General features: G+C 33.8%; 1 protein-coding gene across 1 annotated transcript in view; it reads right to left on the minus strand.

Moving 5' to 3' along the window:
* The window catches only part of LOC139706087 (zinc finger protein 420-like), a 37,320-nt gene extending 12,842 nt beyond the window's left edge, over positions 1-24,478 (minus strand). The window contains 2 exon segments of the mRNA XM_071613737.1: positions 758-884; positions 24,364-24,478. Of these exon segments, the coding sequence (XP_071469838.1) occupies positions 758-884; positions 24,364-24,423 (187 nt within the window). The 5' untranslated portion in view covers positions 24,424-24,478.
* Positions 24,479-24,756: the final 278 nt, after the last annotated feature.

The raw sequence follows: 24,756 nt of genomic DNA on the forward strand, positions 1-24,756 counted from the left end.
TGTAGTCATGGTATCAGAAGCTATGTAATTTTGGGGTATTATATGTGCAGCTGTTAAGAGGGGTGGCCAGTTTTTTTTTTTTTCTTTTTTCCTTTTCACTGTGTGTGTGTCTCTCTCTTCTGTTTTATTCTTTAAAGGCTTCCTCACAAGAGGATTTGAAACAGATCATGCTGTCCCTCACAACAAAAGGTAAGTTTTGGTGGTGAATCTGAATAAACTGGGACATCACTAAAGAAGAAAATAGAGAACAACAAGGAATTTGAAAATGTGATAAATATAGGACAGTATGTACTCAATGATTACAATCAAAATAAATAAACCTAAGCTTCTGAAAATTTCTTCTGCTGGATAACTACTCTTTCAACATTTTTTAGTTTGGTTTTCTCCGTGACATTTGAATGACTCAACTGTGTCCCTTGCTATGTGTAGTCTACAATAATTTACATCAATAAATTATACTAGGTACTACTTATCTAAAGTGAAGGATGTATAACACACAAAGAAAGAGACAGATTAAAGAGTAAAATTATATATATATATATATATATATATATATATATATATATATATATATAGAGAGAGAGAGAGAGAGAGAGAGAGAGAGAGAAAGAGAAAATATCTGTATAAAAATACCCTTTTTCTTTGAAACAAAAATCTGAAACTCATTCTTATTGAGAAGTTCCCAGAAGATACTCTGCAACAGAAGTAAATTAAATAATAATTATTAATTCAAATTTTAAAGGGAAATTAAACTTACCCAGGAAGGCCAAGTTTCTATAGTTCTCTAGCATCACATCTCTATATAAATTTTTCTGAGCAGGCTGAAGGCATTCCCACTCCTCTTCAGTAAAATCAATGGCTACATCCCTGAATGTTAACAGTTCCTAAAATAAGAATAGGCAAATAAATAACACATTGACCACATAAACATTTGCACAGTCTATAATGTAATTGAAGTTGAAATGAGTGTTAGTAGACTATCATGTAGGTGGTGTTTTGGAACACCATGATACTATTATCTACTTCTGAAGAAAAAGTGATTTAAGTTCAAAAAAGTATACGTACTCCACATTTATGAAACATAATATAAAACTCAGGCATTACCCTAAAAATATATATTTTCTAATTTTTTATATCATGATCTAAATTATGTATATTATTCAGATGAGAAAGTTATGGTAATTAAGAAAGGAAATCCTCAAATTTTAATTGTACAACCACTAATCAGAGATTTACTAATGTGTCGAATCTTATTTGTTATTTCTCTATAGAGTTGGCTGTTCTGAATGTGTAGTGAGATCTCTAGTAATTCCAATACCAATGGTATAAGAGAAATTTTGGAATGTAACAAAGTAGAGAGACCACTTAATGGAAATATTTAATAGTTTATTTAAGTTCAAACATTTTATAGTATTTATGTATGTTATTAATATAAAAATAGCAACAACAATCCTGTTTGAATTTTCCTTTTTATAATTTAACATTTTTAACATACTATATATATATGAACTTTATATATATATATATATATATATATATATATATATATATATATATATATAAACTTTGATCGATGTTTATATTGTATGATATTTATATAGAATATACATATAGCTCTTCAAACAAATATAATTTGTTTTTTATTTTATTTGTTCTTTCTAGATCTACTTGACAGTAAAATCGATTTTTATGGTATTATGCAAGCATGGGATATATCTTATCCTAATAAAAATTCTGTTCTTGTTGGTGGATACAATGGTAGGATTCACTTAGAGATATATATTTTCTATTTCTATCCCTGTCCCTTTTATTTATTCATTTATTTATTTTTTGTTTACTATTGTGCAACCTACTGATCTTCTTTTCTTTTCCTTCCCCACTTTATGAGCTTTAGATTTCACATATCAGCAAAAACTTTCAACCTTTGGTTTTAAAGAAATGGTTTGTTTTACTTAGCATAAAATCTCCACATTCATCCATTTCCTGGCAAATGTCATAAAGTCATTCTTCTTTATGGCTGATTCATTGTTTATTGTGTACATAAGCAACAGTTTTTTATCCTGTCATCACTGAATGGACTAATTCATCATTGAATGGTTAGTTTTATAGCTTAGCTATTGTGAATTGTGCTGCTATAAACATTAATGTGACTGTGTCAATGTAGTATGCTGATTTTATGTCCTTTGGGCATATACAGTGCAGTCGAAAAACTGGGTAAAATTGTGGTTCCATTTCTTTAACAATATCCATACAGGTTATTATGTTTCACTTAGACCTCCATACAGCTGCAAAAATTGGAATTCATCTATACCTGAGGTGAAAATACAACATACAAAAAATTAGTAATCCACAAAATGATTAGAATTTCTTATCGAATCATCCATCCCAGTAAAAAGTAAAGTTTAAAAACTAAAAGTAAAGAAAGTCTTAAGGAAAAGAGCAAAATTAGAAGCTATTTAAGATAAAAATAACACAGAGTTACCAATATCAATGTTGGTGCTTTTAAAAAGCAAATGAGCCCAGTCTAGTGATGGACAACTGTAGTTCCAGTGACTGAGGAGGATAAGAAAAAAGGATCATAAATTCTAAGATAATATTATATATATAATATTGTCTTATATATATTGTATTGAGCAACTTAGTGAGGCACTTAGCAACTCTGTCTCTAAATGAAATATAAAAAAAAGGACTGAGTATGTGGCTTTATTGTTAAGCACCCCTGGGTTCAATATTCAGTACAAATAAAAAAAAAAAAAGCAGATAAAATTAAAAAAGAAAGCACTAGCAAATTTGAAAATTCAACAAATAAAAATTATATCAATTATACAGTGTATAATTGCAAATATAGGCATATATAATGATTTCTCACTTTATGGAAATACACTCTGGAAAATTTATCCTAAGAATCTTGTGCAATTTTCCAATTCTCTGAGTGCAATGACAGAATCTAGATGGTATAGACTAGTACATGGCTAAGATATTTGCTAGATCCATGGTTGTACATAAAGTCTACTGTTGACCAAAATACCATGATGCCACATGATTGATGTTATGAAGTAAAATCAATCAGGGTAAACCTCATAATAAAATAAATGGTGGAACTACAGAAAACACCAACAACAAAACTCTTAAAACTTGCTAGGATATTGGGAAAACAGTGTAATAATAAAATGCTATTTTATCCCTTCACTCATAAAACATAACAACATATTTTGACACACTAAATGGTAAATATAAGTTATTAATAAATAATACTGAAATATATAAGAAAGTACAAAGCTCAAAAGTTTACATACAAAAGATAGGGTTCATATGGTGGTTCACACCTGAACTATCTACTATTCTGGAGTCTAAGGCATGAAGTTCAAAATTTAAGGCCAACTGAAGAAATTAAGCAAACCCCATCTAGAAATAAAATTTAAAACAGAGCTGAGCATATGCTCAGCAATAAGACACTTTGGTTGAATCCCTAATATCACAAAAGAAAAAAATAGTTTTTGTTTTCAAAATTATAGAATATAATAGGCTTAAACTTATGAATTACAAAATATTAATACAAAAAATATATTCATCAAGTGATTACATTAAAAGGTGCAAAACTGACAAGGTAATAAGAAACCCTATTTTCCTCACATATCATCAAACGCTTATAAGAAGAAATAATACAGATTGCAAAAGAAAAACAGAAAAAAGTTCTTGAAGAGTCACTTTAAAAAAGGATATATCTAAGTGTTCAATAATCATAAAAACTCAAAATCTTTAGAAATTAGGTAACATTGAATAAAATCACATCATATAGATGAATTAAATAGCATTGATGAATATGTGGAATAAATGCATTCACAAAAGAGAAAAATAATAATTAAGCTTTTATTATCCATTTGTAGAAACTGTTTTGTAATAAAATGTATATGATACACCCACACAGGAAACAGAGACTAAAATTACAGCAACTGTACATGAGAATACAGCCATATTCTTCCAGAGGTGAAATCAAGTGGCATGGCTAAAGAGGAAGAAATAATTATTAAATTTTGTAAAATGTAAATTCTAGGAGCTAGAATTTTTGTTGATGTATTATATCCAGTTTGACAAATACTATAAAATACCATGTATGTTTTATGCTGATGTCACATGAATGTTGCATTTCATATGTAAATATGTTTACAAAAGGAATATGCAGTATTTGAGAAAATAACAATACAGAAAAGAACATAAAAGACTCAAATATTCAACATATTTACAAAGGATAAAACTATTATAAAAATGATCATTTTCCCCAAGGTACACTTTAATAATAACTGGTCAAAATTTTACCATTTTTTACTTTTTGTTAAAGAAGAATTCAAAGCAAAAACTTCTAAAATTTTCCTGGAAAGATAAATGTATATAAAATTAGGCAAGAACTCCCTCATATATAAGAGCAAATGTGGGCTGGGGATGTGGCTCAAGCAGTAGTGCGCTCGCCTGGCATGCATGCAGCCCGGGTTCAATCCTCAGCACCACATACAAACAAAGATGTTGTGTCTGCCGAAAACTGAAAAATAAATATTAAAAAAAAAAATAAGAGCAAATGTACTAGTGATCATTACCTGACACTAATGCATGCTATAATATTACAAGAGTGTAGTAATTTTAAGATAAAGAAATCACAATACAGAAAAGTACATAGGGCAATTCATATGTATGCAAATATCTTTTTATTGTTAATTATTATAAGTATATAAATCAAAACATATCAATAAAATATTTAATGTGAGTGAATGCTACAATCCAACCTCAAGGTAGATGTTAGAATAAAAGGCATAGATCACAAGAAGGGACTTGTATTCAGAATGTGTGTGACATTGGAATTATACACAAGCATCCACCAAACAGCAGATATAAAGAGAGATAATTTAAAAAAAATAAAATAAAAATAAATAAAAGCAGAATATAAATCTCCCTCCATTTATGGATACACCAAATAAATATATACTCCTGTTTTGAGTCCTTCTTAAAACTGTAAAGGAATTAGAGGCACACACATTGGAAAACTGGGAAAAAAAAAATATCTACCGAGATGAGTAAAATGCACTTGAAGATTTTCCTGATTTGAGCAATATGCAAAATTACTGGAACAAAATGCCCAAATCCAGTGTTAATATAAATAAAGGAAGATTGATTTGAGTTTGAAATATATTATTTAACTCTAAATTGCCTGTAGTTTGAATGCTAATTTATCTGTACACACAGAGGAAGGAATAAGATATACATGAGTATCAACTCCAGGGGGGAAAAAATAAGTGGTTTTCTATGGCCATGCAAGATCCATGGGCTTTATTCCATTAGACCAGATGGAAGAGGTGTTAAATCTTAGGGGAACCCCTTAATCCCTTAGAGGGACTTGCCAACATTCTCTAAAAATGTAAAGAGCTGTTGCTGACAGTTGAACTTTTATCTAGACAGTACCAAAAAATTAACAGGGAAATACAGACCACCACTGAAATCCAAAGTGGCAGTTTAGCACTTCCTGAGCTCTCTCACCCAGCTCACTTTACTAATAATACCAGACCTAACCAATTCTTTCTGTAAGTAATTTGTCCTGATATTAACTTTTTACATTCAATGGACTATATCTGAAACCTCAAAGCATTGAAAGCACTGGTAACTGTGCAGGTGCAAATCTCCCTAGATCAAAAAGGAGTGTTTTCACATTGGTGTGCAAACATTGTAATGGGCTACAATCTCAAATATTAGTGAAGAAAAATGGTTACAATCACAGATCCCTCTTTATTTCTAAAATAGGTGCACATCATTTTTTTTTTCCCAGTGAGCATAAGACACCCTGGAATTTAAAATGCTTGCATCAGAATTTTAGTGCACCAGCCAACTATAAGATCTTCTGCAGCTTGAGAACAGTTGTTAGAATGGCTACTCTGAAAAAGTGGAATAGTAAGTAGTACTCCAATTATATGAATATGGAAGAAAGAAACACTGTGCTAGACTATAAAATTAGTGAAGACATTTAAAAAAAAATGGAAGTTGAGAGTTCTCTCAGTTACTTCTTTGAGAAACTAAGCTGTCTACATTTATACTGCTCTTGAACAAGAAAAGCCCCAAGTACTGGTCTGGACTTGCGAGAGACATTAGATTTGCCAGCTGTGGGGTCCTCATATTACATAGTTCTGAAACACAGTTCCAGGAAAATATCAGGGTAGGGAATGAGAATGCTCTCATATACATTCCACAAAAGGAAATCTGAGCATAAAGACACTCTGACAGGTTGTCTGCCTTTGGAGACACAAAGGAAGAATAGAAACACATGATTTTTCCAAGATCAAGCAATTCTTCTTTACTTTTCAATCATGTAAAATGCTCATAAACAACAACAACAACAAAAAATTTTGCTTTTGATTTTTTTTCTATGGTACTGGGGATTTGAAACAGGAGCATGTTAATTCTGGCCTACATACCCAGCCATGTTTTAAAATTTTGAGACAGGTTTTTCTAATTGTCTAATTGGTCTACCTAAGTTCCTGATGTTTAACTTGAAACTGAAATCTTACTGACTTAGGCACTTGAGTCTCTGGAATTAATATGCATGCATCATTGCACTCAGAGAGAAAAAAATACTTTAAAGTCTCATCCAGTTTTTGGTATAACAATTGAAAATACCATGTTCATTTGAAATATAAGATGAAGTAACTGATAATACTGCAAAAATGTAACTGATAATACTGGGAAAGGGGGAAGTTGTCATTGAACAGGAAGCTAAAGTTTTATATATAAATACAACTCACAATACTGGTGCACAAATTTAAAATCACACTCAGCAACTGTCTGAAGATAAAAAAAATAAATAAATAATAAAAAAAAAACCTACCAGGTATGTAGCTAAGTGGTACAGTACCTCTGGCTCAATCCACAATACCACAATCTCCAAAAAGAAGGAGAATGAATTCAGGAGGAAAGAAAAACTGAGATACCTATAGAGTATCTCACCCCCCTCCTGGAGGAAAAAATATATGGAGTTGTGATTGTGATGATCTCCCCACTCCAGAATCCACAACACAATCTGAGAAGATTCGGAAATATTGCCACAAATGTTCTCACATAGAATTTAAGGTAGGGCTGAAGATATTCTATAGGATACATAGGACTTCCGGGTCTACTGTTAATATATGGTCCAGTTGACTGGCCAGTGGAGACTCATAGCTGACCTTTCTCAGAAGATGCAGGACTGCAGAAACCAAAGATTACACCAGGGACTCTAGTCCACCATTGCCAGTTCCCACCATAGTCAGTGCAGCCAGTTTCAACCAGACTCACCATCCAGTCTCAGGATTTAACTGCACACTCATCATTTACTGTATTTTTAGGAACCACACGTCCTCTCTATAAATCACAAAGTACCTATACAGGAGAAAAAATCAGGTGCACTGAACATTAGTGAGGGAGCATAGAAATGGATACCCACTCTGGCAGACTTTACACCAGATGGTCAAAACTTGCTTCTCTTTACTGAAATGTGTAGATTGGACAATACTTATATAAGGGCTCCTGATTGGACACAACTTATGTCTTCATATGCTCAATCTGAGCCTAGTGAGTTTTTTGAGAGACAGGACATAACCTTAAATCCAGAAATAAATGATGTCACAATTGTAGGGTCTTGTCTGTACATTTATTTATTTATTTATTTATTTTTGAGGCTCTGGAAATTGAAATCCAGATCCTCAGGCTGCAGCAAATTTAAGGCAAGGTATCCTTGGAGAAGTAAAATCTAGCCAACCCAGAAAAGCATTTGAATTTAAACTTGCATATGAGGCCTTTTGAATTTGTAGATTATACATGTAAACACATTATTTATGGATGGAAATAATACAGTGACAATCCCGTAAAATTTCAGTTCACTTCTCTTGTATGGAAACAGACTGAACATTAAAATTGTATGAGGTGGAAAGATAATTATTTTTTTAGAATTCATATAAAAATAGTAAAAATTGAATTTTATACTATAACCCAAAATTTCCACTATGTGAAAATTACCATTATGTATTTAAAATATTACTAATAAAGTATATGTATTTTTGGAACAGCACCCTCAAAACTATGTCAAGACTACAGAAAATCTCAGTTCACAGAACCATACTTGAGAGTTATGCTTCTCCTGAGTTCAGGAAGATGAAGGACATGATCACTTCTTTTTAAGCTACAGGTAAAAGATACACTTTTTTTAACCAATATTTCTCCTGAGATATAAAAAACTAGAGAGAAACTGCCCTGATTGATGGCAAGGAGATTTAACCAGAAAGTGCAAGTGTGTGTGTGTGTGTGTGTGTGTGTGTGTGTGTGTGTGTGTGTATTTTCCCCCAGATCCAAAGATTTGAGTCTATTATTTAAATTGATTAATGGTATATTTCTTATTTTATGACATGGCCTTAGACCCAATGGCCTGTCTATAACATTTTCTTTTCTTAAGGGTTGGAGAATATCATGTTAAGGCAAGTAAGCCAATCCCCCTAAACCAAAGACCTAATGTTTTCTCTGCTAAGTGGATGGTGATCCACAACGAGGGAAGTGAAAGGTAGCATGAAAGAAATGAAGAAACTTTGAATAAGACAAAGTGGAGGGAGGTGATGGGAGATGGTATAGAGGTAGGTAAGATGGTGGAATGAGATGAAAATCTTGTTGTACACAAAGTAGAGTTACATGGGTTTTGTAACTCTACTTTCTGTACAACAAGAGAAATAAAATTTTGTGCTCCATTTGTGTACTATGAAGTGAAATGCATTCTGCTCTATTAGCAAGTTAGAACAAATTAATAAATTAATTGATTTTTAAAAATTCAGGAAAGAGACTTGCCTTTCCCTAGATCTATATATAAACATATGTGTGCGTGTATATATATGTGTATGTGTATACATATATTCTATATATAACATGCACATATTTAATGTATATAATTTATGAACAATTTTTTTCATATTTTTATCGATTTTTAAAAATAAATGACAACAGAAGCATTACAATTCTTATTCCATGTATACAACACAATTTTTCATATCTCTGGTTGCATATAAAGTATGGTGATACAAATTTGTGTCTTCGTACATGTACTTTTGATGATAGTCTCTATCACATTCCACCATTCTTGCTAATCCCCTGCCCTCTTTCTTTTCCTCCCACCCCTCTTCTTTATTGTGAATCCATCTATTTCTCTCATGCTCCCCTTCCCTACCCCATTATGAATCAGCTCCTTATATTTGGCATTTTCTTTTTGAATTGGCTAACATCACTTAGCATAATCTTCTCCAATGCTATCCATTTACCTGCAAATGCCAGATATGATTATATACCTAGAAGACTCAAAAAGCTCCACCAGAAAACTTCTAAACTAGTAAATAAATTTAGCAAAGTAGCAGGGTATAAAACTAACACCCATAAATCAAAGGCATTTCTGTATATCAGTGAAAATCTTATGAGAAAGAAATGAAGAAAACTTCCCCATTTACAATAGCTTCAAAAAAAACCCAAAAAGATACTTGGGAATCAACTTAATGAAAGAGGTGAAGGTTCTATACAGGGAAAACTACAGAATCCTAAAGAAAAAAAATCAAAAAAGACCTTAGAAGATGGAAAGATCTACTTTGCTCATGAATAGGCACAATTAATATTATCAAAATGACAATGCTACCAAAAGCACTATACAGATTTACTGCAATTTTGATCAAAATCCTAATGGCATTCCTCATAGAAATATAAAAAGCAATCATGAAATTTATCTGGAAAAATAAGAGACCAAGAATAGCTAAAGCAATCCTTAGCAGAAAGATTGATGCAGGTGGCATGACTATACCAGACCTTAAACTATACTACAGAGCAATGGTAACAAAAACAGCATTGCATTTGGAAAAAAAAAAAAAAAGACTGTAGATGAATGGTACAGAATAGAGGTCACAGAGACTTACCCACAAAATTATAATTATTATATATTAGACAAAGGTGCCAAAACATGCACTGGAGAAAAGATAGCCTCTTCAAGAAACCACTATCTCTCACCATGCACAAAACTCAACTCCAAGTGTATCAAGAACCTAGGAATTAAACCAGATACTCTATGTCTCATGGAATTGAACACAGGCTCTAATCTTCATCATGTGGGATTAGGCCCCAATTTCTATAATAAGTCACTGATTGCACAAGAATTAAAACAAATAATCAATAAATGGTATAGAATCAAACTAAAAAGTTTATTCTCAGCAAAAGAAACAATCCGTGAGGTGAAGACAGAGCCTACATTTTAGGAGGAATATTTTACCCCTCACACATCAGATAGAGCACTAATCTCTAGGGTACATAAAGAAATAAAAAAAACTAAGCAAATAATAATAATGATGATGATGATGATGATGATGATGATGATGATAATAACCCAATCGAGAAATGGGCCAAGGATCTGAACAGAGAAGAGAATATACAATCAATCAACATTTTTTTTTTTTTTTTTTTATCTGATTGGTTATGGTCCTCCCTTTTCAGGACCAAGAACAGTTCTGGTTCAGTTTCTAAGGAAGGGAGACACAAGCAAGGAGTATTCTCAACTCTCCTTTATAAATTATCAAATACAATTATCTATGTCATTTTCTAAACATAGCTGGACATGGGAAATATAGGTTTGGAGCTGAGAACATTTTTATTAGAAACATAGTGTAAAAAAAAAAAAAGAAAAAAGAAACATAATTATTTGTACCACATTGAACCACAAGAGAATTGGAACTTGGAATTCAGAAAAGAAAGATTTAAACTTTTATACTTGGGAATGTGGATGACATAGATGCCTAAAGTTATTACAAGCTTTTGAAAGAAAATTTATGTGAGTGGCAGATAATTGTTAATCAATTAGTATCTGCACAGTGTCTCCCAGGGCCTTTGTCAGCTGTGCACTACAGAACATACAGGTATTCATAGCCTCCATGAAGAGCATTATTCCTCTGTGCCCTCTAAAATTATTCTCATTGTACAGATGAAAAAACATGGGTATCTGGATACTAAATGGAAATTCAGCAGCCCACAGAAAACTACCCAAAGACAGAACTGTATGAAATTTCTTCAAAGACCATCAATGTATTATTAGTTTCTAACACAGGGATGCCAGTTGGTGGAAATATTATTTTCTCTCCATTTTGAAGAGAGTGCGTTGAGAATACATTTCAGGGGCAACACAAATACTTTTTTTTTCTTTCATGTTAAGATACTCTTCAGAAACAGAGCTCTCAAGACAGATTTCTTAGAAGAGTAAATGCCTAGAGATTACAAAATGAAAAGAAACACATCAGTGGCCTTGAGTGACTCAGTAAGGAAATAAATCTAAAGGTTATTAGAAACTGAAAAGAAAAAAAAGTAACTATTTCTAAAAATAGATATGTTCATTAGTTGCTATCTCCACAACATATCATTAAGTAAACAACAAATTATGTATGAATATTTTTAGGATTGGCCAAATTTCAGTCCATATGATTTTATATTAAACCCCCAAATCCAGATAATAGAATTCATGATTCACTGCCAAAAATATTCCAGAAGAAAATTCTTTAAGGAGTGGATATTTAGTAAATCTGTCATTTAACAATTTAATTACCATATGATTTTAGGAAATGTACTCATTTTGCTGCAGCCATAGTGTAGAGATATTTCTTTTTTTTTTTTTTTCCTGTAGTAACTTCCAAAGATAAACCCTAGAATGCACTTTACATAACCTACACTTACAATCATACAAGAAACCTATAATAAATAATGAGGAAAGAAAAAAGGCAATTTAAAAAAATAATTTAAACCTTTTTCTTTTTCTTGAAATCAAACTCTAGCTGCATTTTTTGATCCATTTTCTCATCTTTTAAGCCAAAAGGATGTAAAGGCCAGAAATTTGAATGCAAATTTATACAAGAGACATGTTTATTAACTATAAAAATTCAAAATATTTACAAATTAAAGAAATGCAAAATAAAAACCCATCATGGGAAAAAATAAGTAATATTGATGAACATTTAAGACAAATGAATAATCATTAACTCAAAAGAAGTTTAAATTAGTATCTATTTGTGGAAACTATTTTGCTATTGAATATACATGATACTCCCCATCACAGAGACTTACTGAAATTAGAGCATATGGGACCTTGATAACATATAAGTATACAATGGTACTCATCCAAACACTTGAAGCCCAAGGGCATGGCTCAATACAATACACATCTTGGAAGAGATAAAAAATAATCTGTAGGAAAAAAATGGTCACTAGGGCCAGTCACAGTTCATAAAATATCCAGTCTAGAACACAGCAGAAAACACTCTATATATAAATTTTACATAGGTGCCTTATGCAAGTGGTATTTCACATATGTACATTTTTAGAAACAAAATCTGTAGAACTTATGAGAAAATAAAAGTCACAAAAAGCACATAGAAGACTAAATTATACATCCCATGTACAGATGATAAAACTCATCATTATAAAGGTGATAATTTTCCCCCAAATTACCCTACAATATATCTCACGAAAATTGCTATGTACAAATATGAATATATCACAGTGAAATCTATTTTTATGTGTATTCTATAAAGCAATATTTTTTTAAAAAAACTATAAATAAATATACAATAGAAGAAAGTATGAGAATAGGGAAAGGGGAACTACTGGATACTTAAGGTGGAGCAAATTATATTCCATGTTTTATGGTTATGTCAAAATAAATCTGACTATTAAATACAAGAATAATGCAATAATAATAAAAAAGATCAACAAGCTTTACTTTAAATGAAATAAGAAAGTAAAGCATACATTTTTAAAATTCATCTACAAAATTATAAGTAATTTTAGCCAAAAACCATTTTAAATATAAGAGCAAATAAAAAAGAACTTATCATGACCAAGTATTCATATATATTGTGAAATTATAATATTACAATAATCATTAAAGAATCACAATATAAATAAGATCCCCATATGAATACTTATGCATGTAAAAACAGTATGCTTTATTGCAATAGCAAAGTCTAGATAAATCAAACCATAACAAAAATAATCTTAGCAACTTAGCTAGGACCTTTCTCAAAATAAATTTAAACATGTTAGGGCTCTTTACTGGTGAAGAGTTCTTTCTTCCCCAATGCTGAAGTATAACACCAGAGAAGTACACCAAGGCAAGTTTAGAGTGGAAAAGAGAAGCTTTATTAAAGGACAGTAGAAAAGAATTCTCCCCAGAGGAAAAAGGGGACCCAAGATGTAGAATCCATGGAAGGTTTTTTTTGTTTTTGTTTTTGTTTTTTTTTTTTAAGCTAAGGTCTTTTTAGCTTTTTTATAGCTAAGGTCTTCCTTCAGCTATCCAGCATTCCTGTCACATTGTTGTCCTTTATTCTGCTTTCTTGCAGTGATGGTGGGAAGACCCAAAGTGTGGAGGACAGGTGGGCAGAAGGAATAATCTGGGCAGGAGGGGTTTTTGGATTAGCATCTCCATGTTTGCTGTGAGCTGCTTCATTAAAATTTCCTTGGGATGGGCTCAGGGCCTTGGGCACATTTTCAATTCCCCTTTTCCTGGACTCCATTCTCAATATGGTGTTCATTCTTGATTTTACTGGATATTAGACCCAATTTATCTAACTACACTAACTACCTATCTGCAAATCTGGCTTCATTACCAAGGATATGGCTAAGTAGTACAGTATCCCTCAGTTCACCTAACTTTAACAAAATAATAATAATGAAGAAAGTAAAAATAAAAGAATGTCAAAATGAAAATTAGCTAGCTCAAGAGGAAATTAGGTACCCCAAAATGACAGCTCCTCTCCTGCAGGAAAATGGCCCTTGAAGATTTGATTTTGATAATTATTCCACCTGTCAATCTCCAGCATCTGGGCTGCAGGAACACACCTGCCACATAGTATTTGATGCAGGTGCCGAGGATGCCCTTTGAACATAAGGAAGGCAGCAAAGAGTCTCTGCCACTGACATGTTCCCCACCTGGTTGGCCAGTAGGACTGAGGACATAGTGGCCCAGTGGATGAGTTAAGTCTGCAGACTCCAAACACTGCCCAGAGTCCCAATCTGCTAGCTCCTGTTTACAACACAGCCAGTCTTGTGATTCCAATAGTCTTTCTGCCCCAGCCTCCCTTGCTAGGCTAATGTACACTCAACATTGCCTCGTTCTCAGGAGTAGGACTACTTGGGATCCTCAGTTCCTGTACAGCAGAACAAACTGTGACTGTGAAGTGTGAGACTCAAATGGAAAAATGGAGGACTCAGGAGATAAGAAGTGAAAGCCCACCCTCCTCCTCCCTGATGACACACAGGATTGGACAGTTCCCACAAAATGCTCTTGATTGGAAGGAGCTTCAGATCATGAACACTGAATATGAGTGAAGTGAGCCTTTTTTTTGAGTGACAGGGAATATGATCCAATCCAGACATGATAAGGGCTAGAATCTCAGGTCGTTGAGTGCTGCTTTTTTTTTTTTTTTTTTTTTTTTTTTGAGTTCTTTTTTTTTATTAGTTGTTCAAAACATTACATAGCTCTTGACATATCATATTTCATACATTTGATTCAAGTTGGTTATGAACTCCCATTTTTCCCCTGTATACAGATTGCAGAGTCACATCTGTTACACATTCATGTTTTTACATACAGCCATACTAGTGTCTGTTGTATTCTGCTGTCTTTCCTATCCTCTACTATCCCCCCCTCCCCTCCCATCTTCTCTCTCTACCCCATCTACTGTACTTCATTTCTCTCCCTTGTTTTTTTCCCCCTTTCCCTTCACCTCCTCTTATATGTAATTTTGTATAACGATGAGGGTCTCCTTCCATTTCCATGCAATTTCCCTTCTCTCTCCCTTTCCCTCCCACCTGTCATCCTGGTTTAATGTTAATCTTCTTCTCATGCTCTTCCTCCCTGCTCTGTACTTAGTTGCTCTCCTTATATCAAAGATGACACTTAGCATTTGTTTTTTAGGGATTGACTAGCTTCACTTAGCATAATCTGCTCTAGTGCCATCCATTTCCCTGCAAATGCCATGATTTTGGGAAGAAACCCCCTAAAGTAAAAAGGCCCAATAAAAACAACACACAAGGGGCTGGGATTGTGGCTCAGTAGTAGAGTGCTCACCTTCCATGTGCAAGACCCTGGGTTCAATCCTCAGTACCACATAAAAAATAAATAAGTGAAATAAAGGTATTATGTCCAGCTACAGCTAAAAAAATACACACACACACACACACACAAAAAAACATAAGGTACAAGGTGAGAAACTAACCTTTACCTCAGAACAAAGACTGTCCAAGGAAGGGGGCATGACTCTTGTCCTTGCAAAGACACACAGAGCACTCCTAGGCTCATACCCACCCTGCTGAGTTGTTTATCTACAAATAACAGGAGAGATCTGCTGTGCCTGGTGTCCCTGACTCAGTCAGGCTAGGTGGGGATCCATAGCAAACCCCTAGCAGCCACCAATCAGCATGAGACAGGGAAAATACCTGAGATGCTAGATGACCTTCCCAGTACTTTATGGTGGTTGATAACATTTTGGGAAATCATATAGTTCAGCACATACTCCCCTCATGGCCTAAGCCAATCTGTTCAAATGAATCCCCATCTTTTACTAACCAATCACCCTTATCCAACTTGTTCCCACCAGTGAATATGCTAATCATGTTTTAGAGTTATGATTTTCCCAAGGTGTGTGATGATTTGCTAAGAGATGTTATGATGTATGTGGGGTACCTACCTTCCCCAAAGAGTGTATACAACTGCTCCAAACCCCAGGCTCAGGGCCTCTAAGCCACCAGTTGCTGTGTGTGTCGAGGACTGAGCTAGCTCACAATAAACACCTATTTGCTGCATACATCTATCTTGGTCTCTGGTGGTCTTTTGGGGGTCCCGCATTTGAGCATAACAGTCTCTCCTGAAACCCATGGGAAAAGAAGACAGCACTCCAGTTCTCTAGGATTGCAGTTTCATAGCACAAAAAGTTGCAAAAGCGGGGTGACTTGAGAACTTACACGGATAACAGGGTTTTGACAAGCATAATACAAAGGCATATAGTAGGTTAATGGTCTAAATGGTTCAGCACTTAGGGAGTAAGTTTAGATCACAACATCAGAATGTATGACGCACCACTAAAGTTTCAGAGTGAGTTGTTATTTGGTCAGGGAAAGCCAGAATTTATGAGTCATCACTAAAGTTTCAGGGAGGGTTGTTATCTCATTGGGGAAAACCAGACATGGGTGAGTTCAAGGCACTGGCAGGCATTTCAAGCAAGTTTACAAATCACAGTAATTTATAATAAAGCAGAAATTAACTTTTCATGCCTTTGTGATGAGATGGCTTCCAATCTTAAGAGGAAATTAGGCTGGATTTTTCACTTGCTATAGCCATAGCTTTTAAAGTATATGTTTCATACTTTAACAAGCATGAGCATTAAATTATTAATATTAATTATTACTAATTTTTTAAAAGACTGAGTAAAAGAGGAACTAAGATATTTGTTATTAAATGCATAAAAATTTTGATTAATATATTGATAATATAAACGTGGAAAATTTTGACAATGATAAAAAGACATTTAATATAAGGGCTTCAATACTATAAGTCCCTCATGTTCAGTGGGTCAGTCCTTCAATGATTTTTTTTTCATTTTTTTAGGTCATTTTAAATTACACTTCTGCAAATGTTTGTTAAGTATACAAATTTAAGATTTTGTATTTTGTAAAGTAGAAAAATGGCAGATTTGAGCTCCTGTCAGGATTTTAAAACTTATAAGCCATGTGGGGCATCTTAGCACTTTTTTTTTTCATATTTGCACACAGTCCAATTCTAGAGAGGAATGAGTTGGAGATATAGTCTACTGTCCTGAGCAAAAGAGAAGTTGCCTTAGGCTATTTCTAAATCTTTTAACTTTTCTAACTTTTCAGAATTTTTTTGTAATTTAAAAAAATTATTTATTTTAAGAAATGAATTGCTTTAAATTAATCATTTATCTTTCCTGCATTATTTTTCACTTTCTTTGATTTTTTTTAGAAGAACTAACAGAACAGAATTCCAAAAGTGTTCCATGTAAATTTAAAGGTATGTGTCTAATGATCAAGATAGAAAGCAGAAGCAAATCATCATCTAGTTTAATGATTCTGCCTCAAACTAGAGAATTACTTATTTATTTCTGCCATTATTCACTAGGTTCCTGAGGTTGCAGAAATCACCAAACAACAAAGAGAAAAGTCTTATTAGTTTGTTTTTCACAACCAATTCAAGCTAAAATACACTAGAATCAGTGTAGTTTAAGACCAAATTGTTTCTAAATAATAAAAATAATATGTATACATAAATATATAAATAAATATAAAATAAAATATTAGATAGATTTTTTTTCCTGAATAATCATCTTGTACATATTTCCCTTTAGACACAGTTCTGGGAAAAAAGTGTCACAAATAAGTCATAGATCCTACATTGCTACACAGAGTAATTAAGGCACATACTAAGAGCTTGGTATAAAACTTGGCACAGAGATGTAAATAACTAGAGAACACCATAAAAAAAATTATACCTAAATGCTAAGCAGCAAATTCATAGTCTTTAAGTACATGAAGAGACAAGTTATCATAGCAAATTTTATAACTCAGTTGCTGCTAATATACAGAGATAGAGATATTTATTAAGAGATGGTTTTATGCAGATTTTTAGTTTAAAAAGGGAAAGATCAAATAATGTAGGTGATTTAAACATGAGCAATAATATTTTTCTGCATTCAGTACCTTTTTCACAGATATATGAATTATAATTAATTCCAACCAGTAAAATGCAGAAATAGTGTAAAGATTATTCACTATTGGTAAAACTACTTAAAAAGAGAACCAAAATTTCCATTCCTGTCCAAATGTTTATTCCCTGACAAAAAGACTGCTTCTTTTGAACCATTTCTGTAGATATGATTTTTTTGTAATAAATATTTTGGTGATATTTTTTGCATATTACTTTATATATTTATGCTTCACATTTTATCTTTTTTCCTATTTTACTACCTATATTCTGAAAGAAAAAATTTCTAACTCCTAAACTCCCTTGATATTTGAGCTATCTTTTAATTTTTAAGCTTATATTATTTCTTTAATGAATACTGTGCTTTCAGGAAAGAATGACTATTATTATGCATCTGGCTCATTTACAGGAGTTTTGTTGTGTTCTTTGGTTTTATTTACAGTGAAGTTAAAAAAAAAAAAGTTAATGTTGAACCAAAACACAAAGAAAAGACCACCAACTCAAATTTTAAATCAAATTAAATCAAGACTGTATCGTGTACACAAAAGCTGGCCAGGACTGTCTCTTACAAGATCCCATGCTAGACATCATCCCCCTGACCTTCAGGAAAAAGTTTTTACAGCACAAAAGGTTACAAAGGAAGTGGGTGTCTAAGGTACTTACAGCTAACAAGATTTTGACAATCATAATACAAAGGCAGATAGCTGGTTAAGGATCTACATGGATAACATTTCAAGGGAGGGAATAAATTCAGCTGCAGACATTAGAATTTATGAGCTGCCACTGAGATTTAGAGAGAATTGTATTTTGGTCAGTGGGAGCCAGGATTTATGAGGCACCAGTAAGGTTTTAGAGAGGGTTGATATCTGGTAAGGGATAGCCAGGCATAGGTGAATTCAAAACACAGGTAGAAATTGCAAGCAAGTTTAAAACATCAAAATATTGTCAGGCCAAAGAGAAATTTTAGTTTTCTTACAGAAAACAGTAATAAACTTTTTACCTCTGAAAGCTCTAAGATTTTTTTTTTTTTCTCACATCTAATGGCTTCTGGCATTCCTTTGTTTGTGACCATAAATGCTTCTCTACTGTGTTTATGGGGCTTCCAAAACATAAAATATAGATAAGCCCTTCTCATAGGGAAGATGTTTCTAACATAGCAAGTAACTACCCTTTAACCCACAGGGTCTGACAACCATATTATAGGATATGAAAGACCTCCAATATCCTTGTTCTCCCAACCATTGTTTGCAAAGATTGACAAAAGTCAATTCATTGCACAGAATGAGTGAGGTGAGTCTCTGCTCTGCAGTCCAGAACAGGTGGTAAAAGAGCCCCAAAGTGAATTTAGGACAGGGCTTTACATGACATAGCTGACAAAATCCTAAAAATAAGAGAAAACATAAATTCAGAGACAACCATACCCACATAATCTCATTTGACAGAATTAAATTTATAAGAAGAACAGAGGACAGAGGCAAGTCTAAAAGGATTTAACTATATTTTCTTTTTCTAAATTGCTATTAATGTCTCCCACAATTATAGAGTTCTGGATCCCTCAGTTACTCCTTTATCATTACCTTCAACCTACAATGCATGAGGCACACTGAATTTACTCTCATACTCATGTATTTATCACTTATTTTTTCAGTAGAAATGCATATGTATATGAATATATTTTTCCCACATTTCCAAGATTCTACCCTGAAAATTTCTGTGATATCACTTCCCGGAAATGCATTTTCATTATTTCATGTCAGTTCATCTAAGTATTCCATATCATGCATTGGAAAAGATGAGACAACTCTAAGGCCCTTCTTATTTGACTATTTATAAACTATAATTAAAGGTCAATCTTAGTACCTCCATAGAACTTAAATCTCATTCACCTTGTTTTATTATTTAAGTAGGTAGTAGAAATTTTATTTTGAAGAAGAGTAAATGATTTAAAGCCATTCAGTGTACTTTAGAGGATCCCAAAAACCTACATTTGTAGTTCTTAAACAACCTTATCACTGAAAGATCTGGATTACACTCCAGGTTGGACACTGATACTATGCTTCCATGGGAAATGGTTTCCTGGTTGTGAATATTGTCCTTTCCCTTTCCCCTATAGTCTTGGAAATGTGTGAATTGTAAACTTTTAGAATCATTATTTTCAACACACTTAGCATGGAACCATTTGATAATAGGAGACATCTACATTCTGAAAAAAAGAAGACCCTTCACCAAGCCCTAAAGAAGTGATAAAATAATCTCTGGAAAAAAATAACAGTCATCCATTAGATTATTTTTTTTAAAAATACTAAGGATAAGTTTAGTTAGCAATACATTACTGTACTAGGAAAAGTGATATAAATGCAATTTTTAAAGTTGTTTCTGACTACTACAAAGAGTATAAAAAGCTGGGTACATGGACTGGAGTTGTGTCTCAGTGGTAGACTACTTTGCTAGCATGTGCAAAGCACTGAGTTTGATTCTCAGCAATACATATAAAGAAATCTTTAATTTTGTTTTATTTTTTAAATACATGACAGCGGAATGCATCGCAATTCTTATTGCACATATAGAACAATTTGTCATATGTATATTCACATCATAAGTATGTTCACATCAATTCCTATCTTCATATATGTACTTTAGATAATAATGTCTATCACATTCCACAATCCTTGATAATCTTTACACAACACTCCTACATTGGCTACTTCACATAAACTTGCCTCAGGGATTTAATGCATTAATCAAATAGATTGTCTGCAGCCTATGCAGAAAATGTTGGAATGGCTATTATAAAAATCTAAAATTGTCATGTATGGTGGCATATGCCTGAAATTCTAGAAGCTATGAAAAATGATGCAGGAGAATTGTTAGTTCAAAGACAGCCTCATTAACATAACAAGGCTACAATCAACTTAGTGACAGCCTGTCTCAAAATATAACATAAAAAGTAATGTGGATGTGTCTCAGTGGTATGTACCCCTGGGTTCAATATTCAGCACCAAACCAAACAAAACCAAGTAAATATGCCATAATTAATAGGGATTCCAGGGTAGACAAATATGTAAAAATATTGATGACAATATAAAACCAATAAATATATATTTTTTATAAAAGTGTTAAGGTTCTTTAAAAGCCCAAAATAAAAATGCCACATAATCCACTAGTAATAATTTGGGATAGCAGTGCAAAGTTCTACATGCCTGAACTCCCAGTGGCTTAGGAGGATAAGAGGTAGAAAACTAGGGGTTTATTCTCAAGTTAAAGTCCAGCCTCAAGAACTTGGCAAGGTCCTAAGAAACTCAGTAAAACCCTCTCTCAAAAATAAATAAATAAATAAAAGTGTTGGAGACTGGGTATGTAGCACAATGGTAAAGTGCCCTGGGGTTAATCTCCATTATTTAAATAAATAAAAAGATATAAATAATAATTCTTGGTTAAAAAAAAAAAAAAAGTCATACAATCCACTAATAATAACTTTGGATATATGTAAAGGAATTTGAATCCTTTTGCTAAAGATTGCCACATTGTATCTTTATTCACAGTATCTAATAAAAGGAAACAAATGAAGTACCTTTTAGATAGAAAGTATATCAGAAAATGCCTCCCAGCTGCAAAGCATCCAATTAGTCCATCCCTTCAGAAGCTCACACTTAAAATTCAAACTGGTCCCTAGAAGGCAAGACTCAGAGAGTGGTGTTTTCTAAATACTCCAAAAAAAAAAAAAAAAAAAAAAAGGAATCTCTGGAAACCTTGTTTCAGATATTCTAAAACTCAGAACTAGGTCATATGGGAGATCAGAATGAGAACACAACACATAGTAGATTCTTTAATGGGAAATCTTAACTCAGACACTCTCATAACTGAAAGCAGTGTTAGAGATAAAAAATAGATTCTGTTTCACTGATTTCTGGGTTATGGATTCAAATCAAACATATACTAGAAAAAAGTTAAAGCTACTGGTTAAAATCTATGTAAAACAGGTATTAAAAATGTACCAGGGGCAGGGTGTGTTGGTGCAAGCCTGTAATCCCAGTTGCTGAAGAGGCTGAGGAAGATGTATCAAAAGTTCAAAGCCAACCTTAGCAAAAATGAGGTGCTAAGAAACTCAGTGAGATCTTGTCTCTAAATAAAGCAAAAAAAAAAAAAAACCCTGGGGATGTGTCTTAGTAGTCAAGTGTTCCTGAGTTCAATCTCCAATATCCCCCATAAAAAATGTTCCAGGGGGCTGGGGCTGGGGCTCAGTGGTAGCTCACTTGTCTGGCACATGTGAGGCACTGGGTTCAATTCTCAGCTCCACATATAAGTAAATAAAATATAGGTCTATCAACAACTAAGAAAAAAAATATATATATATATATATATATATTTTTTTTAAATAATGTACGGCGTTATTGACATGGACTTTGATCTAATTTGCTGTGTAAGACTTAGCCCAAAAGATTGAAATTGGCCAGGCATGGTGGTGCATGCTTGTAATATCAGCTGTTTACAAGACTGAAACATAAGGAACATGAATTCAAAACTAGTCTCAGCAATCGTGAGGCACTAAGCAACTCAAACCCTGTCTCTAAGTAAAATACAAAATAAGGGTAGGAATGTAGCTCAGTGGTAGAGTGCCCCTGACTTCAATCCCTGGTCTCCCCCCCTCCAAAAATAAATGAGGCTGAGTAAATAGCTCAGCTTGTAGAGTGCTTGCCTTCTAAGCATGAGGCCCTGCAATCCCCAGTACAGAGAGAGAGAGAGAGAGAGAGAGAGAGATTGAATTTGCATGTAATTTAAATTCAAGTTAGTCCCACTTTTATTTTTCCTGCCACACCAGGCAGGAAAAGAGTTTCCTGAAATGTTTGGAATGTTTCTGTGGGTTATTTATTTATTTATTTTTATGTGGTGCTGAGGATCCAACCCAGGACCTTTCACGTGCTATGTGAGTGCTCTATAGGTCAGCCACAACAGCAGCCCCTTCTGTGGGTTATTTTAATAAAATGGTCTGGCCATAAATAAGTAAACAAATACATTAATAAATAAATAAAACATCAATTGATGACCCATTACAGTTTTTAAAATTTATTAATTGGGACACATAAACCTCATTTAGGAGAGATTCATTCTTTTTAATGTCACCAAATTTTATTCTGCTTTCTTCTCATGATGTGAAAATCTCAGAATGATAAATTAAACTCTTTTAAAAATGCCCTTCATTTCTTGTAGAAAAACATAAATGATGCATCCAATTAAAATAAAATATGAAAAAATAATGATTGATAATGCTGAAAGTGGAGTTTTGAGAAGAACCAAAATTTCTCAGTTTGCCAATTGCACCTGGGTGCTTGTCTCATAAATTTTGAAGAAAAAAAAATCTAAGAAATAGAATTCCCACTATGTGATATGAGGAATGATACCAGAAAAGAAAAAAAAAAAAAAAAAAAAAAAAAACTCATCTTGATGTGCCATCTTAGAAGTTTACTAATGGTTTTGGGCAGAACACCTGAGCATAATGCATTTAGAATAGGCTTTGGAAAAGGCATCCTGACTACCACAGGGGTTCACTTTCATTCTTTCTGTGACCAATTCTTTTATGTTCAAATTCAATCAGGAATCACCCCTGGGACAAAGGACTTTGTTGAAGGTGTTCCCACAAGTGGGCTTCAAGGTCTTTTACATTTGAAATAGGCCTTAATGGTGCTCATTAACATATCTTTCAGTTAGCGGCCACATGTGTTTGAGTGAGACACATTATCCACATTACATGGTCATTATACTATCTATTCTATTCTATTACTTATTCTCTGTGAACAGAGAACCCTAGTTTTGGATATGTGAACAGAGAGCTAGAAAACTTGGGGTTTATTCTGAGACCTATGGAGAGCTAAACTGAAGTTCTGGATTTCAGATGTCTGTTCTGGATTTGAGATACTGCTTCCCCTACATTTAAAAATCTCAGGACTCATGAAGAGAATGAGTTAAAAGCCAGCATCATCAAATTGTGAGGCCCTAAGAAATTCAAAGGGACCCTGTCTCTAAATAAAAATATTTTTTTTTAAAAAAAAGGGGTGGGAATGTGAATCAGTGGATGAACACCTCTGAGTTGAATCTCTGGTACCAAAAAGAAAACAACACACACACACACACACACAATAAATAAATATATAAATAAATAAACAAACAAACAAACCCTCATGAGTAACAAGCCCTAAAATCAACAGCCTATCTCATGCATGAGTACAACAAAAGGATTTGGGGTTCTCCTGATGATCATCTCAGTCTTCACTATGCAATCTGGAGTCATGCTGGACTCATGGGACATGGAAGCCCACAAAGGGCTTTAGAAAGAAGCTGAAAACACCATACAATAATGAAACAAAATGCCCAGGATTTCAACTGCTGATCTAAGCCTCACTAGACTAGTAAGAGGGAGGTGAAGGCTAAGCTGCTACAGAGAGACCCTCTGGCTACAAGCCTCTGGAGAGGACCAGGAGGAGTCCCTAGCCACAACTGCCAGTTTCCACCATTGCCACTCCTGTCAGCCTTAAGCCACCTTCCTACGCAGTCTCAAGATGACAAGGCACACTTACCATTTCCTGGCTTTCAGGGTTCTCAGCGGTCTCCCTGTGGTTTGTTTTCAGCTTCTCCATAGCACGGAAACCTGGGCTCCGGATCCAGGACAGAAAGCCTAAAAATGATCGAAAAAATGGCTGGCTCCAGACGGGAAGGGAACGTAAGTTCGTGGAAGCCCGCCCCCTCATCACCAGCTGGGTGCGCATTGGACAGTTCTCGCCTAAGAGACTGATTGGCCAAGGCCTCAGGCACTGCCTCCAACCTGAGCCAAGTGGGTGCAGAATCAAAGTCTGAATGACATGCGGCTCCATTATCAAGGTTAAAAGACCGCACTAGGGTTTTGGGATGTGGCACAAGCGGTAGCGCGCTAGCCTGGTATCCATGAATCCCAGGTTCGATCCTCTCCTATG

This window comes from Marmota flaviventris, chromosome 6, assembly GCF_047511675.1.
Source record: "Marmota flaviventris isolate mMarFla1 chromosome 6, mMarFla1.hap1, whole genome shotgun sequence".
Taxonomy (NCBI): domain Eukaryota; kingdom Metazoa; phylum Chordata; class Mammalia; order Rodentia; family Sciuridae; genus Marmota; species Marmota flaviventris.